This window comes from Erigeron canadensis, chromosome 8 (genome assembly GCF_010389155.1).
Source record: "Erigeron canadensis isolate Cc75 chromosome 8, C_canadensis_v1, whole genome shotgun sequence".
Taxonomy (NCBI): domain Eukaryota; kingdom Viridiplantae; phylum Streptophyta; class Magnoliopsida; order Asterales; family Asteraceae; genus Erigeron; species Erigeron canadensis.
Window position 1 is genome coordinate 12079408 of NC_057768.1, and position 15336 is coordinate 12094743.

At 37.3% G+C, this 15336-nt stretch overlaps 1 protein-coding gene across 1 annotated transcript; it reads left to right on the plus strand.

Annotated features, from left to right (window-relative positions):
- The first annotated feature begins 5181 nt into the window (after positions 1–5181).
- LOC122580199 (NDR1/HIN1-like protein 6) lies at positions 5182–6201 on the plus strand. Its single transcript, XM_043752475.1, has one exon. The coding sequence runs from the start codon at positions 5253–5255 to the stop codon at positions 6018–6020; it is 768 nt and encodes a 255-aa protein (XP_043608410.1). The 5' UTR covers positions 5182–5252; the 3' UTR covers positions 6021–6201.
- The last annotated feature ends 9135 nt before the right edge of the window (positions 6202–15336 follow it).

A 15336-nucleotide genomic window follows, 5' to 3' on the forward strand; every position in this document is an offset into this window, starting at 1 on the left:
ATATATATATATATATATATTTTCAAAACTTTCATATTTGAGAGAAGGAAAAAGAGGAAACCGATTTATATGTATATATTTTTAAACTTTTCGGTTCTATATATATAATATGTAAGAAAACAAGATTTTTTTGTGGAAAACAACCGATTTAATATATGGATCTAAGCAATCTTACCACGAACTCAACTAAAAAGAGAAGAAGATGAAGATTTGTGATGAATTGGGGTGGTTCGGCGGTGGTTGTATGGTGGTTTAATGGTGGCCGATCGATTTTAGAGAGAGAGAGGAGGGGTAGGCGGCTGTGGAGAGAAGAGAAGGAGGAGAGAGAAAGTGTGTGGGTGTAAAATGGGGAATGAGGGGAAAAGGGTTAGGTTCCTAGGGTTTTGTTTGCTCATACTCCCCCTTGCCCGACTTTGACTTTCTTTGACCTCCTAAAATCTTATTTAACTCGACCATTTATGAAGACTCGTGGCACATAAATTTATTTTGTCGGCATATTTGAACGTAACTTTTCAATAGCTTTTCAACGGTTATAAACATGACTATATTTATTATTTAATGTTTAATTGATTAAATTTTTAAGTATATCACTTAATTTGGCATTTCCACAAGACAACTAGTATTCCTCCTGTTCTCTAGTCCACGTGCAATTTTTCTAAAGTCTAAGTGCTCACAAAGCCCGAAATAAACACAAATCCATTTATTCCATGATAAAATCTTAAAGTCTAATGACGTACATAAATGGCAAAACTAAAAGTGACCGGAAAAGTAATTCAGGAAGTACGGTCAGATGACGGTTGTCACAATACCTATGCAAGAAGGACTTAGTTTATTTGTCAAACAGGGTGCTACTACACCTAATGAGGTGGAGCGTATGCATAGAATTCCTTATGCTTCGGCTGTGGGATCCATTATGTATGCGGTTAGATGCACTAGACCCGATGTGGTGTTCGCGCAAAACATCGTTAGCCGATATCAACAGAATCCTGGTAAAAGCCATTGGATTGCTGTTAAAAACATTCTGAAGTACCTACGAGCTACTAAAGATATGTTTTTTGTGTATGGAGGAAATCCAGATTTAGAGCTCAAAGTGACCAGATACTGTGATGCTGGATTTCAAACTGATAAAGATGACACGAAGTCTCAATCAGGATTCGTCTTCGTTCTTAACGGAGGTGTTGTGGACTGGAAAAGCAAGAAGCAAACCACAGTCGCCATGTCTGCAACAGAGTCTGAGTACATTGCCGCCTTAGAAGCCGCGATGGAAGCAGTCTGGATAAGGAAGTTCATTAGCGGGCTAAACATGATCCCCTCAAATGACTTACCCACTGATATGTACTGTGATAACATTGGTGCATTAATCATTTCCAACGAACCCGGAGTTCAGAAAGGTGCCAGACATTATGCTAGACGATATCACTATGTTCGTGAGCAGATCGAACTAGGGGAGATCAATTTACTCAAAGTTCACACAAATTTTAACTTAGCTGATCCTTTTACAAAAACTTTGTCCAGGCCCAAGCTTGAGAGACATGCTGAGGGCATAGGACTTAAATTAGCTAGTTATTTCATGTAAATCTGTTGTTTCGGTATTTGGATAAGGGATGTTAAAAAATTTGTATTTTCCATAATGAAATAAAGTACTTGATATGTTTAATTTCATTTAATATTAAATTATGTCCTACATTTGCATGTTTAATCCTTGAATATTTTATTAAATATTAAATATTTTATTAAATATTCTAAATTGTCCATTGTCGATTAATTATATGGGAATATAATTAAATTAAGACAAATTTGAGTGATTGGTTATATTCTTGGAATATATAATGGATGGTCCCGCCACACTCACATGATATCCATAGTTGATGCATATCGGACTACTCCGCTAACAAATTATCACTTTATGGATTAACGTCATTAAGTGAAATTCGTAAATGGTTACTTTGTTGATCCTTTGACTTGAGATACAAGCAAGTCAGCATGTATGAATCTCACTTACTAGATATAGTTCTAACTCTCCTGAATAAGGGAGTACAGAAAGGGCTATTTTCAGAATGTGTAGTGAAGTATGATGACTGACACGTGTAGTCAATACATGATTTGTTCCTTCAACTTAAAAGTTAAAATATGATACCATTGGCGCCCTCATTAAGACTAATTAAAATATTTGCATGGCCGTGCCCAAATAAATCCAGATGGTTCTCGATTATATTTGGTAATCATTAATTAATTATTGAATGAGAAACATAATCGTTAAATTATGAAATGACCTTGATCCATATTCATATTTAACAAGGTATCTGAACAAAGGGATAATAAAAGCCTCAACCATTTGAATATACTTTAAGAAACTATACTTAAATTTTTTCGGGAGCATTGGCGTGTTGCTAGACGCTAACCAATGTTATCACGTAAAATGAACGTATGTCCGAAAAGTATTTAAGCCTACGGGGTCACACTTCTGGACACAAATGTAGTTAATATTAATTAATATACTTAATGTATTTAATTAATATGATCACGGATTGATTTGACGAACGGTCGTTAGAAATGTTAAAAACTAACGGTTACTAGTTAACGACGTTAGTTAAAGAGGACTTAATTTGTAATTAGGAGATTCTAGAAGTTTTCTAATTACCCCTAAAGGGGGGGGGGTTGTTGATGGGTTTTCAATCGATTAACTTAACTTATTTTCCAAGAAAATTAACCCTAATATATACCTATAAATATAAGGGTTAGGTTAAGGGTTTTACATACAAATCAAGAAAAAACAAAAACCCTCCTCCTCCCTCCTCTCTTGGCTTCGGCCGATCTCACCCCAAAAGTAAAGGGTTTCCAGTTTTGGTTGGTTCAATTATTGGGAAATAACAAAGGTTGTTTGGTTCGTGATCAAGTACTAGCATACATACATCCTTGTGTCGTGTGTGCAAACGTAAAGAGATTTACTTCAAATCCTCATAAAAGTTTCTTACTTTTATCTTCAATTAAAGGTATATGCTTTCTTTCTTTGTTAATTAATTAACTACATAGATCTATCTTCCGCTATGTGTTTTGTGATTTGATTTGATAAATTGTTATATAACCCAACAATATCAACATGATGACAACGATTACTGGTTGTGACGGCAGCAACGAGTAGTATATGTTATTGATTTAAAAGTATTTAATATAAAAATATTAGTTTAGTTATTATAAATATTAAAAAATAAATATTGTAAATAATTTCATCATAAGTAATTTTGGTAGACCAAATATGTTAGATGATAGGTCATCAATGTGTCGAATATGTTAGGCAATTTGGTTAGATCAAATTTATAATTTGAGAAAAAACCAGAGTTTGATATTTTATGTTATTTTTTAAAAGGTGAATTTAGCTAGGAACTTAATGTCGCGATTTGACAGCGGGTGCTTTAGCATACGTTTTTTTAACTGGATCCGCGTTAGAGAGCATACTTGAAGTAGAAATGTTTATTTCAAATACTTGATGAGGAAAAAAACCCTACCAATCCGTTCAAAAGCACGACAATTGATGGAGGTAAACCCTTGTATCTTTCAAGATTCAAACATAGAGATTATGAGGCCCAAACCCCTTCATTTGGGGACAACCTTTAACCTCCCAAAGAGAGATTATTATTACAAGGAAACGGGTTAATTTAAAACTTAATGGAAAGAAAAACATAGAACAATCATGATTTTCTAATAAATCAATCGATTGTTTTAAGTTGATAGTTATAGGTTCCAATACAAAGAAATTGTATGTATGAATTATAATAAATTTTTTTTTTTCAAACGTCCAACAAAGATTAATATCTCATTATTTAGATTACACATTGACACCTTATAATACCCTCACGAACGGACAATGCTGAGTGGCCAAAACATATCAGAGCCACCGATCGTCTAAAAATATCCGAAGTTATTATATGGTTTCATATCTATTTCTATTTTCCCATACCAACTAAATTAAAGTTTATTGACATATGATAACCACTTATAAATTTAATAAAGAAAACCTCATTGACACCATTATGGCATTATCAACTTAAAAGTTCTAGAATTATATGTATTAGACTAATAAAAACTTTGTAAGAATGATTATATGTATAATCCGCCTTTCAATTATATATTATGTGCACATATTCCTTTTAGAATTCTTATTAATCAACCGGCATTTCATGTTTTTGTTTGGTGTGTGTATGATAATTTATATATTGACGGCGTGTATCAAAAAACATCTATCATAGTCAAGATGGTTACATAACATATCACACCGATACCGACACATCAAAATTTTATCAAGTATAATTTCAAAGAAAAGTAAACCCACACGTCATTATTATTAGTAAAAATAGCACCAAGTCATCAAGGGTAGCTAACCAAAAAAAAAACCTATATATTCTTATTTGAGTTGTACATACAAAATATCCGTCATGCATTACTAGTTTGGACATTTATCTTCATTAGTTGTACGTTACAAACACAAGATGCGATATTCAAAGTGGTAGAGTTATGTAACACAAGTTTAAAGTGTAAACACACTTTAGCAAAACCGTGTATAGAAATCTACTAAAGAAAGGGACCGTCCAACCAATTCATTTGCAAAGTCAAATAAAGAAGCTTCAAGCCCTCAAACTTTTAACAAGTATACAAAATGTGTCCATGCATTGTGTTTTTTGACATGTTTTGTAGTTTGGCTCTTAACTTGGTAGTTAGACCGTTCGCAATGGTCATGAGGTGAACACATGACCACAAGTCCACATTAATGTATTGGACTCGTGGTCCGACTCATCATGAAGGCTTTATGGTGTCCGCAATAACTTTTTTTTTTTGTGTGTGTGCGTGTTTAAATATTAACTTTAATTAAAGTAAAATAAGATAAATAGTAGGTCTCAAACTAATAGTGATGTGTTAAAGGTATCATGTAAAATCTATATCGAATTCTGTTTCCTTTTATTATATTTGTCAAAAGCTCATTTGAATATAGTTTGACTTAAAATACAAATTTCAAATCTAAGTGCTAAATTTAACTCTTGTCCTATAGTACAAGGACAACTTCTGTAAACTTTGCTTTCATGAACTTTTTGGCAAACTTCCACATGACAATATCTGCTCTTTTGTTTTTAGAAGTCTTATATAACACAGCATTTTCACTCATTAAAGAAGAAAAAGAAGCGTTATACTTTGCTTGCTTCTTCAACCAAGATACAATATAATCACACAATTTATCATCAAAATCGTATTCTATTCTAATGGCAGATCACCAAAAAATCCACCCTGACCCGACCGCACCAGAAGCCGACCTTGAATCACAACAAAAACCCACTGCACCATTGGTCCCTCGAGGCTCATCTCGGTCTGACAATGGCTATCCTACCGAACCAGCACCGCCTCCCCAACGTACAATCCCAATCAAATACTCTAGACCACCAAGAAAGAAAAACTGGTGTTGCCGGTTCCTATGTTGTATGCTATGCATACTACTAACACTGGTGATCGTCATAGGCATCTTAGCAGCAATAGTGTACTTCGGGTTTGACCCAAAAATACCAAAATACTCGGTTGATGGCATGACTATCACCCAATTCAACCTCAACAATGATAACTCGTTATCAGCTCAATTCAATGTCAACATTACCGCTCGAAATCCCAATTCAAAAATCGGTATATATTATGAAGGTGGATCCAAATTGACCGTAATTTACATGGGAACAGTTTTGTGTGAAGGAGCATGGCCTAAGTTTTATCAAGACCAAAAGAACACAACTATACTAACCATCCCTCTAACAGGTCAAACCACAGATGCTTCTGGCCTATTGAACTCGCTACAGGCCCAACAGCAAACTGGAACTGTCCCACTAGTCCTTAGAGCAAAAGTTCCGGTCCGTATTAAGCTTGGTAAGTTGAAATTGCCAAAATGGAAGCCATTGGTGAGATGCAGGGTCAATGTGAATACGTTATCTACAGACAATGTTATTAGGATTAGGGACAGCAGCTGTAGTTTCAAGTTTAAGTTATAATAATTCTTCTGATTTATTCGGTATTTAATTTATTACATTGGCATGTTCGTTCTTATTATTTTTTCTTGATTTGATATATCGAAGAGATAGTGGAGGATCATAGGTCGGTTTTTCCCCCCTTCTCTACATTGTGTGTTTTACAGTATATGTTTAGATTGTTCTACTATACATTATGAGATAATAAAGATCGTTTTTTCGTTCTAGGAATCTGTTTCCGTGAGATTTATGAGTTTCTGAAAGGGTTCGGTTTTAAGGCAACTAAGTTGACTTGTTGTAACATGTACTAAAAACTAAAAAGTCCCCTATTTTAATTTCTAATCTGAACACATGCATGAACTATTAATTAGTTCAGGGAATCCAAATAAAAAGTAAATTCATGCTTTCATAAGCTTAAAAGACTCCTATACATACCATTTACCAATATTTAAAACTGTTTACCAAAATTATGACCCATGACTAATTCAAATGTATCATCAGCTATAGACATAATATATAAAAATATCAACTAACGTACTGTTTGTAAATTAACAGAATTTGTATAATAATTAAAATCTTATCATAAAACTATAAAAGGGTAGTCTATAAAGGAATCTTCTATATTACATGACTAACAAACAGCAGCTGAAAATTATCCAGCTAGAGGAAAGCATTAACTTACAAGATTATAAATAAAGCTAAGCTCGTTTAAAGTTTAAACAAAAAGAAGACCACATATTCAGAAGTTTATTAGAGAAACACCCAGAATAAACAAACAATACGTACCGAAGTTTATCAGGGAAACACCCAGAAAACCAAACAATATGAATTTATGGTCTGCCTTTATTACAAACAAAAATAATGCATAAAAAAACAGTTGCATACTATAAACTACTTGATAATATTTTAATATGAATAACGTATCACATTTAGATAATGACATTATTAAATAGATTGAATGAAGTATCCATCCATCCCCATTTTGAGGTTATCAGGAAATCGATTGCGCTATGACTGGTACCAAGTTAAAACTTAAAACTATAAGATTGTTATTATTTTTTTTTAACTTATAAGGGATATTTGCATAAAATAATAACCAACTTTGCATAAAATAATAACGAACTTTGCATGAATTCCCAAGGGAAAAGTCATACTCAACACAAAACATGACTCATTTGCAGCCCTACCCTCAGCATTAGCCAATAAGCCCATAATTCCCTAAAGTTGAAACCAATTTTCTATCCTTTTTATTTAGGTTATTTGGAAAAGCCACAATTCCCTAAAATTTACTCGTATATGCAATATGCTACAGTAAATATATCACTGAGAAATGTCAATTTATGCTTACATCAGCTAATAGAACTCGTATGTATCAAAATGCAGGTAAAGGTGTTGGTAATTGATAGTTAATAGGATTGGTTGTATACCAACTCCAATATATTGTGTTTTTACTTGATACTCAATTCTGTCCCTAAAACGTGCAACACTTTCTAGTATAGGTTGTTGAAAAGACAATGAAGCGTTCTTTAGTAAGATTATAATCCAAATTTACCTATTTGTCTGTAGGTAAACAATAGTGGCAACACTGATATGGGGCTACAAGATTTCTGAAATATGTTTTATTAGGAGGTCTATGTTTTGTATCGAATCAAAGAAAGTAACTTTATTTATATTAAAGATTTTTTTCTCTAGGAAATCATAATGACATATCACATGTCCACACTTATATCTAAAGAAAAGTTTTTTCATAGTTTCATGTGTTAAATCAAAATAACATAATAACAATAAAGAACATATATGGAGTTTTTTTTTTCTTTTTTTACCATTCTCCATAAATAATCAAATCAAAGTATCAAAAAAACACGATAATAAATTATGTTTAGAAAACATGAATTTGTTAAATTATAAATTAGTTGAACATAACCCAAATGCTTACATATGGCCGGTTATATGAACCATGCGGTTATATGAACCATGTCAAAATTTATCTATCTAAAAAAATATCGTAATATATATATATATATATATATATATAGATAAACCGTACATTATAAGGGTATTAATACGTACTAGTCATATATATATATTGACGGTCCACGAATGCACGACTTGCATATTAGCAACTAGACAACAATATAAATAAGTAAATAAACAAGAACGATGAACAAGTTCAAGAGTAATATATCTAGGCAAGCATAATCATATGATTCATTGATTAAACAGTGAATACATGGTCGATTACACACACTTGACTTACAAGAAATACAAATGAACAAAAGTAAATTGCTAAGTTTAGACACACTAGAAACTTAAGCAATACAAATACAAGTGACACACTTTTGAGGTGACAAACACACTTGTAACAATGTGACTGTGTTGCCTTTTATAGAGAAGGATTAGGGCAACACAACCTTCTTTGATGGTGACTTGATGGTGGTTGTCGACATCCCATTGGCTCATGGTACTTGAATCATGTGCCCTTGTCTTCTTTACCAAATTGGGTATGAGAGAGAGAACCCTTGCTTTGGTCCCAACATGTACCTTTGCCATTCAAGGCAAATTACAATTGTTTAACCACCATGTGACTTCTTGTCTTCATTTGATTTGAATTCTTCCCGCCATGACCAACATGTTGGAGTATTCAACTTGCTGAAGAAGTCACTTCACCTGCTGATGACTTGCTGAAGACTCGCTGACGATACACGTCAGCGAGCAAGTCTTCTTCAGCGAATCCCAGACTTAACAATCTCCCCCTATTTGCCGAAGAGACTTGCTGAATGAAAAGTACTTAAGACATACAAATGAGGGAAGAGAAAAATGTCTTTATTTCATATAAAACATATTACATGACATTTACAATCTAAATATGAAAAGTACTCGAGGACGCCATAGCTGCTTCAATTTCAAATGCTTCTTCCTGCTTAGCTATCCTTAGTACTGGATCATTTAACCTGTGAGGCTACATCAGCTCTTCTTCAATTCTTCTGACAACTGATCTGGCACTTGTCATCTTTACAAATCTTTTCTTTAATCCAACCAGAAACCCAGTAGAAGCCCTTTCAATTTCAGCAAGGCGAAAGAAGAGTTGATCATTGGCAAAATTGTTGAAGAAGATGCCAGCAGGTTGCTCCAACACTCTTCCTTCTTGAAAATAAGCTCTTGGAGGAAGCCTTAGGTTCAAGCCAGCATCAGTGGGAATTGGTGGAAGGTCAGCAGGCAGGGGTCTATCAGCATGCTTTCTTTTAGGTGCCCTTCTGCCTGCTGTCAGGGAAACAGCTGCTGGAGTACCGAAGACAGCTCTTAGAAGGGGGAGGTATTCCTTGAATTTTGTTTCATATTCCAGTACCCTTTCAAAGAACCACTTGAGCATGTCTTGAAGGTGATCATAGCTAGCAGCCTTCTTATCTTTAATCAACATATAGACTTCAAACCATTCAGACACCCCAAGGTTCTCCAACTTGACATTCATCAGTTTCACTGGAGTGGTAAGACCTTCCCTTCTGAACTTTAGATTTGTTTAGGTTCCCATAGCAGCTTTCCTAACCTCCACAGCAACAATCTTTTCAGGCCTTTTTCTCTCATTCATAATGCCCAACCATCTGGCTTTCTCTCTTTCAAAATTCTCCCTCTTTTCTTTGAGATGTTGTTCAAAATCAGCATGTTTTTGCCTATACATAGCTTCAGGCCCACCAGTGAGTAGTAGCATTCTTTGCTCACCATCCATCTCATCCCTCTCAGCGAGGGCCATCCTGGCAATGAGCTCCAAATTTTTCTTTTCGTTTTCTTTGTTCAGTTTTCTTCTATCGAGCTCCTCCAGTGCCTCCTGTTGAGTTTTTCCCTCAGCAGTTAGAGCAAGAATATCAATCACTTGGAATTGATTGCCTGCTGGGGAGTAGATGGAGAGGTTATCAGCATTAAGGTAATACTCTGGTCTCCTACTGGTTGGGACCCTTATTGCTGCAGCCCCCATTCTTTCTAACGCTTGTTGTCTGGCAACTTCCTGACCTGCTGCAATTGTGCGAGGGGTGAGCACTTCTTCCTCAACGAATGTATCATTTCGGGGAACATCAGCAACTATCAATTGTTGCTCCCTCTCAGCATTTGTCTCCCCCTCAGCACCAGCAGGGGGAACAATATCACTTTCCATCTCGGTCTCCCCCTCAGCACCGTCAGGGGGAACTTCACCTGTTTCTTGTACAACCACTATTGCTCTTTCATCATTGGTTGTTTCAGTGGCTGTACCAGCATTATCATCTTCATCAATGACCTTGTCAGCAGTCTCTTCAATTATATCATTTGCAGCCTTTTTAACTGCTTCAGAGACAAGGTCATAGAGAGCAGCATCAAGTTTCTCCCCCTTGGAGGTAGTATCATTGATGACTACCTCCACTACTGCTGTGGGAGCATCCTTCTTGTTAAGAAGTTGGGTCAGCAGGTCCTTTATTTCACCGACCTCTGCTTCCAACTTTTGCTGGCACTTACAATCTTCCTCAGTGAATGATACTTGAGGAGGAGGAAGACTGGCCACACGAGTTTCCAAGGCGCTGATGGCCTTGGTGTTGCCTTCCACTTGGGAGATAAGTGGAGAGACCAAGTCAGCAAGCTTCTTAACTTCAGCAGCTGCTAAGGTGCTGCTTGTAGATGCCTTCAAAGCCAATACCTTGGTGGCATTTCCAGATTTACACAGCGATCGACTTGTTCCCTTAATGGTCTGCTGATCTCTTTTGATAGAAGAGAGAGAGGTGCGCAGTTTGTCTTGATCAGCAGCCTGGGAGATGGATTTTTCTTTAATGGTTTCGATGCTGGCACTGTTTTCTTGCTGCCTGACATACCAGCTTTTTAGTGTGCGTACCAAGGCGTCATCTTCATGATTTTTGATTTCGATAGCAAGATGAGAAGCCTTGGTGATGTCATTCAGAGTTTCTTCAATCCTGGCAAGCCTTTCAGCAGAATGGGTATTGTAAGAAAGGCCCAATTCTTTGGCAGTTAAGGAAATATCGGCAGACTTGCCAGCAGATTGACATTCAAACATGCTGGAGAAGGAAGAGGGCATGCTGAAGGAAGACATGCCCAGCGGTTGGTGTTGGCACATTATCAACTGCAATCACTGTTGGTGTTGCCACACCAGCAGGGTCTTCTTCCTCTTCAACCACAACCTCTGCAGTAGTTTTAGCAGCTTCTTCCTCTTGAGTTTCTATATAGGCTGTTGCATTATCATCAGCAGCAGCCAGTTCAGGAGAGACAACTGCTGCATTATCATTAGTAGCAGCAGCAGTGTCCTCATCAACATCCTCCTCCATGTCACTTGCAAGTTGTTCATCAGCATGGGTGGAGGAGTCCAGCTGGAACTCATCAATGGTAAACTCCTCCAACTCGAAGTCACTCTCCTCATCGTCAAATGCCTCATCATCCGCAAGATCAAAACTAGCACCTTCCACATCAAACCCTTCACCTTCATCCATGTAATCATTAGTACCTTCAAGGTTTTCACCAGCATTGTTTTCATCATCATTTCTACCAACACCATCACCTTCAATAACTACATTTTCAGCATGTGCCTCAATATCAGCACTAGTCTCCACCACCACACTTTCAGCATTCTCACCACCAACCTGCCTTGCTTCATAAGAGAAATTTAAGGGGTTAGGGGAACCGGGTGCCTCAGAGTCAGTATGTTGTTGCACCAACTCATCATCGGCCGTAGAATTTGCTAACTCTAGCAACACCTGTGATCTGGCTGCTGTCAGCGACTCAGAAGGTTGAGAAGAAGGGAGAATTATAGGAGTGGTTGACTCAACTCTAGTGGGCTGGGGTGACCCATGTTCTACACCAACCTCGCCTACAGAAGTTTGAGGTGGCTGCTGACGGTTTCCCATATTCTCGTCAGCAGTCTATTGGGAGACTGCTGATGGGCTAGCTGGGTTTCTAGTGTCCTTGGGCCGTGAGGACTTCCTAACCTTAGTGGTTGGGCCCTTTGGTACTCGCTACTGCTGTGTTGGGACAGCAGCAGGAGGTGAAGTGGAAGAGAGAGTTTTTAACTTCTCTTTCTTGGTTTTCTTGGGAGCTTTGGAGGCTGCTGGGGGGATTACCAACACACCAGCTCCAGCAAGGTTAGGAGCATACTGCTCAGGATAGACAGTGAGTAATACCTGATGCATCAGTGGAGTGAGCTCAGCATATCTTGCTTCAAACTGCTCCGGATCGCATGCTGGAGTCTTGTAAACGGTGTTGGCGATCCTTGGAGACACTATGCAATTTGCTCCAGCAGGCACGTACTCATCTCCCAACTGCCTCTTGAAGATTAGTGAGAGGAGTCTGGCAAAAGGCACTGAACTAGATCTGTTCTTGATAGTGACCTTTCCCTTTAAATCTTCAAAAATAACACTGGCAAAGTCTAAGAATCGACCATCTGCCAGTGCATATATCATTTGCATTTGGCCAGCAGTGGCTTGATCAAAGGAGCCACTGTTGCCACCAAGACACTGTATCACATGGGTGAACAGCAACCTCCACACTCCAGGCAGAAATTTCTTTTGGGGCTTGCTGTGCACAGCTTGCACTGGATTCATATTTGTTCCATAACCAATGGAAGCCAGCCAATCCTTCCACACTTGATTCGACCCCAACCCAACATACGGACGCCCTTCAGATTGCTGAGGAAGACAAAGAGCCTTCCTTAGAGAGGCAACAGTGATGTCAATGCTGTATTTTCTTTTCAACACTGTTCCAGAAATAGTATTAGTAATTTTATCATAACCACACGTCCACCAATACTCTCTCAAGAGATGAAGAGGCATCTCCCCAGGGTCTCTGTAAAGAGCCCTTCTGACATCACATCCCATGATGAAATCCATCATGGAATAGTACCCTTCAATGTTCTTAGGTACCTCAGGAGATCCAAGATAATTATTTGCTTTTACAACAAGTTTTGAGGCTTGAAATGATACAAGAGGAGAAACAGGGATTCCTTGAGGATCATATTCCTTATTGGTGAGGTATGCCGGAATATTTTCTGTTGAAACATTTTCCACATGTGGAGATTGTTCAGATGGGGAAGCCATTTGAGTTGTTAAGAAGAAAGATTTGTGAAAGATGAAGAATGATTGAGTGATTTTGGAGAAATTTGAGAATTTTAGAGAAAATGAAACGTAAAAGATTGAATATGGAAGTGATTGGAAATATATATGGCATGGATATGGACCCTACCACTGCAAAAGTGAACCGTCACATTTTCTCTCACATACGTAACATGTGTATATTCGATGTATTTTATTAAAATAAAATAAAAAATAATGCTTATATTGTACTAATGGTAGTACAAATAAACAGTTTTATTTAATAAAATATTAACAAAAATATGTATGTGAGTAACGTATATAAGTAGTTTGATGAGACATGTACCAATACGCCGAATATACTCGAGTGTTTACGGCTGTACAGTGTACAAGTTGCCCATTAGGGAGAAAATCAAGGCAACCGTTCCAAGTTTAATAATAAAATATTATTGAAGTAGGTTCAGTGGATATACACTCATAGAGATAAGAATTAGTATAAGTATCCACTGAAGGTTTCAAAAGATGAAAAAAAAGTTACCAAGTTTTTCATCAGCAACTAATAAAAGGAGAGGAATAGTTGTTGACGAGCATTTTTTTTTTTAATCTTTTTTTAAAGAACGGTAACCATCAGCGACTACATTGAATGTACTCGCTGATGAACCTTGGACAATTTTTGGCAAATTGTCAAGCCATCAACGGATTTTAGAAGTCGTTACCCCAGCCGTTTGCTGAGGATTGGATGAAGACTTTTGGCTCTTCATTGCCTTTATTTTGCTTTTTCCCAAAGCAACAGGGATCAACGGATTTTATGTGTCGTTACCACAGCCGTTTGCTGTGGACTGGATGGAGACTTTTGGCTTTTCATTGTCTTTATTTTGCTTTTTTCCAAAGCAACAGGGATCAGCGAGTAAAAGGAAGAGCTCGCTGATGACTTTGACTTAAAAAGTCGCTGCTCATCTTCATAAGAGGAAGATGAGTAGCAAAACATGAGTGATCATGTTGCTGAACTTGTAGGATCATCATTTAGAGTTTTAGTGAATATATCAACGAGTTGATCATCAGTGGGGATGAAGTATATTTCAACATCCCCTTTCATGACATGGTCACGGATGAAGTTATATCTTATATCAATGTGTTTTGTTTTGGAATGCTGAACAGGATTATGTGTGATGGCAATAGCACTGGTATTATCACACATAATGGGGATCTTAGAGAAATCTAAGTCATAGTCAGCGAGTTGATTTTTCATCCAGAGGACTTGTGCACAACAACTCGCTGCAAACACATACTCAGCTTCAGCAGTGGAGATGGAAACTGTATGTTGTTTCTTACTAGTTCAACTGGTCAGCCTTCCCCCCAACAGTTGACATCCACCACTGGTGCTTTTCCTATCTAACATGCAACCAGCATAGTCAGAGTCAGAGTATGCAACTAGGTCAAAACTGGAATCTTTGGGATACCAAAGACCCAATGAGGGAGTCCCTTTATGATACTTGAAAATTTGCTTGACAGCAAGTAAATGGGATTCCCTTGGGGAAGCTTGATATCTTGCACAAAGGCAAGTGGCAAACATAATATCTGGTCGACTCGCTGTGAGATACATCAGCGAACCAATCATCCCACGATAGTAAGTGGGATTGACATGTTTACCCTCAGGGTCAGCATGTAAATTGTTTGGAGGAGACATGGGAGTGGATTTGGTAGTAATGTTAGACATGTCAAACTTTGCCAGCATGTCTCGAATGTATTTTTCTTGGTTTAGGAAGATGCCATCAGGGAGTTGGCGTATCTGAAGACCAAGAAAGAATGTCAGCTCACCCATCATACTCATTTCAAAGTGAGATGACATCAACGAGCTGAACTTTGAGCATAGCTTATTGTTGGAGGATCCAAAAATAATGTCATCAACATATATTTGTACATAAAGCACATAAGCACCTTTTCTATAGATGAAAAGAGTGCTGTCAATGGATCCTCGCTGAAAGCCATTAGAGAGAAGGAATTCAGAGAGTGTGTCATACCAAGCTCTGGGAGCTTGTTTGAGACCATATAATGCCTTGTATAGACGATAGACATGGTTAGGTCTTCGAAACCAGGTGGCTGCTCAACATAAACTTCCTCTACGAGTTTTCCATTTTGGAAAGCACTCTTTACGTCCATTTGATAGACAGTGAAGTTTCTATAAGCAGCATGTGCCAAGAATAAACGAATTGCTTCTAAACGGGCCATTGGTGCAAATGTTTCATCATAATCAACACCTTCTTCTTGAAGGTATCCTTTAGCGA

What these genes read in the sequence shown, in the direction of transcription:
- LOC122580199 (XM_043752475.1), top strand. Translation starts at nt 5,253, where the DNA reads ATGGCAGATCACCAAAAAATCCACCCTGACCCGACCGCACCAGAAGCC.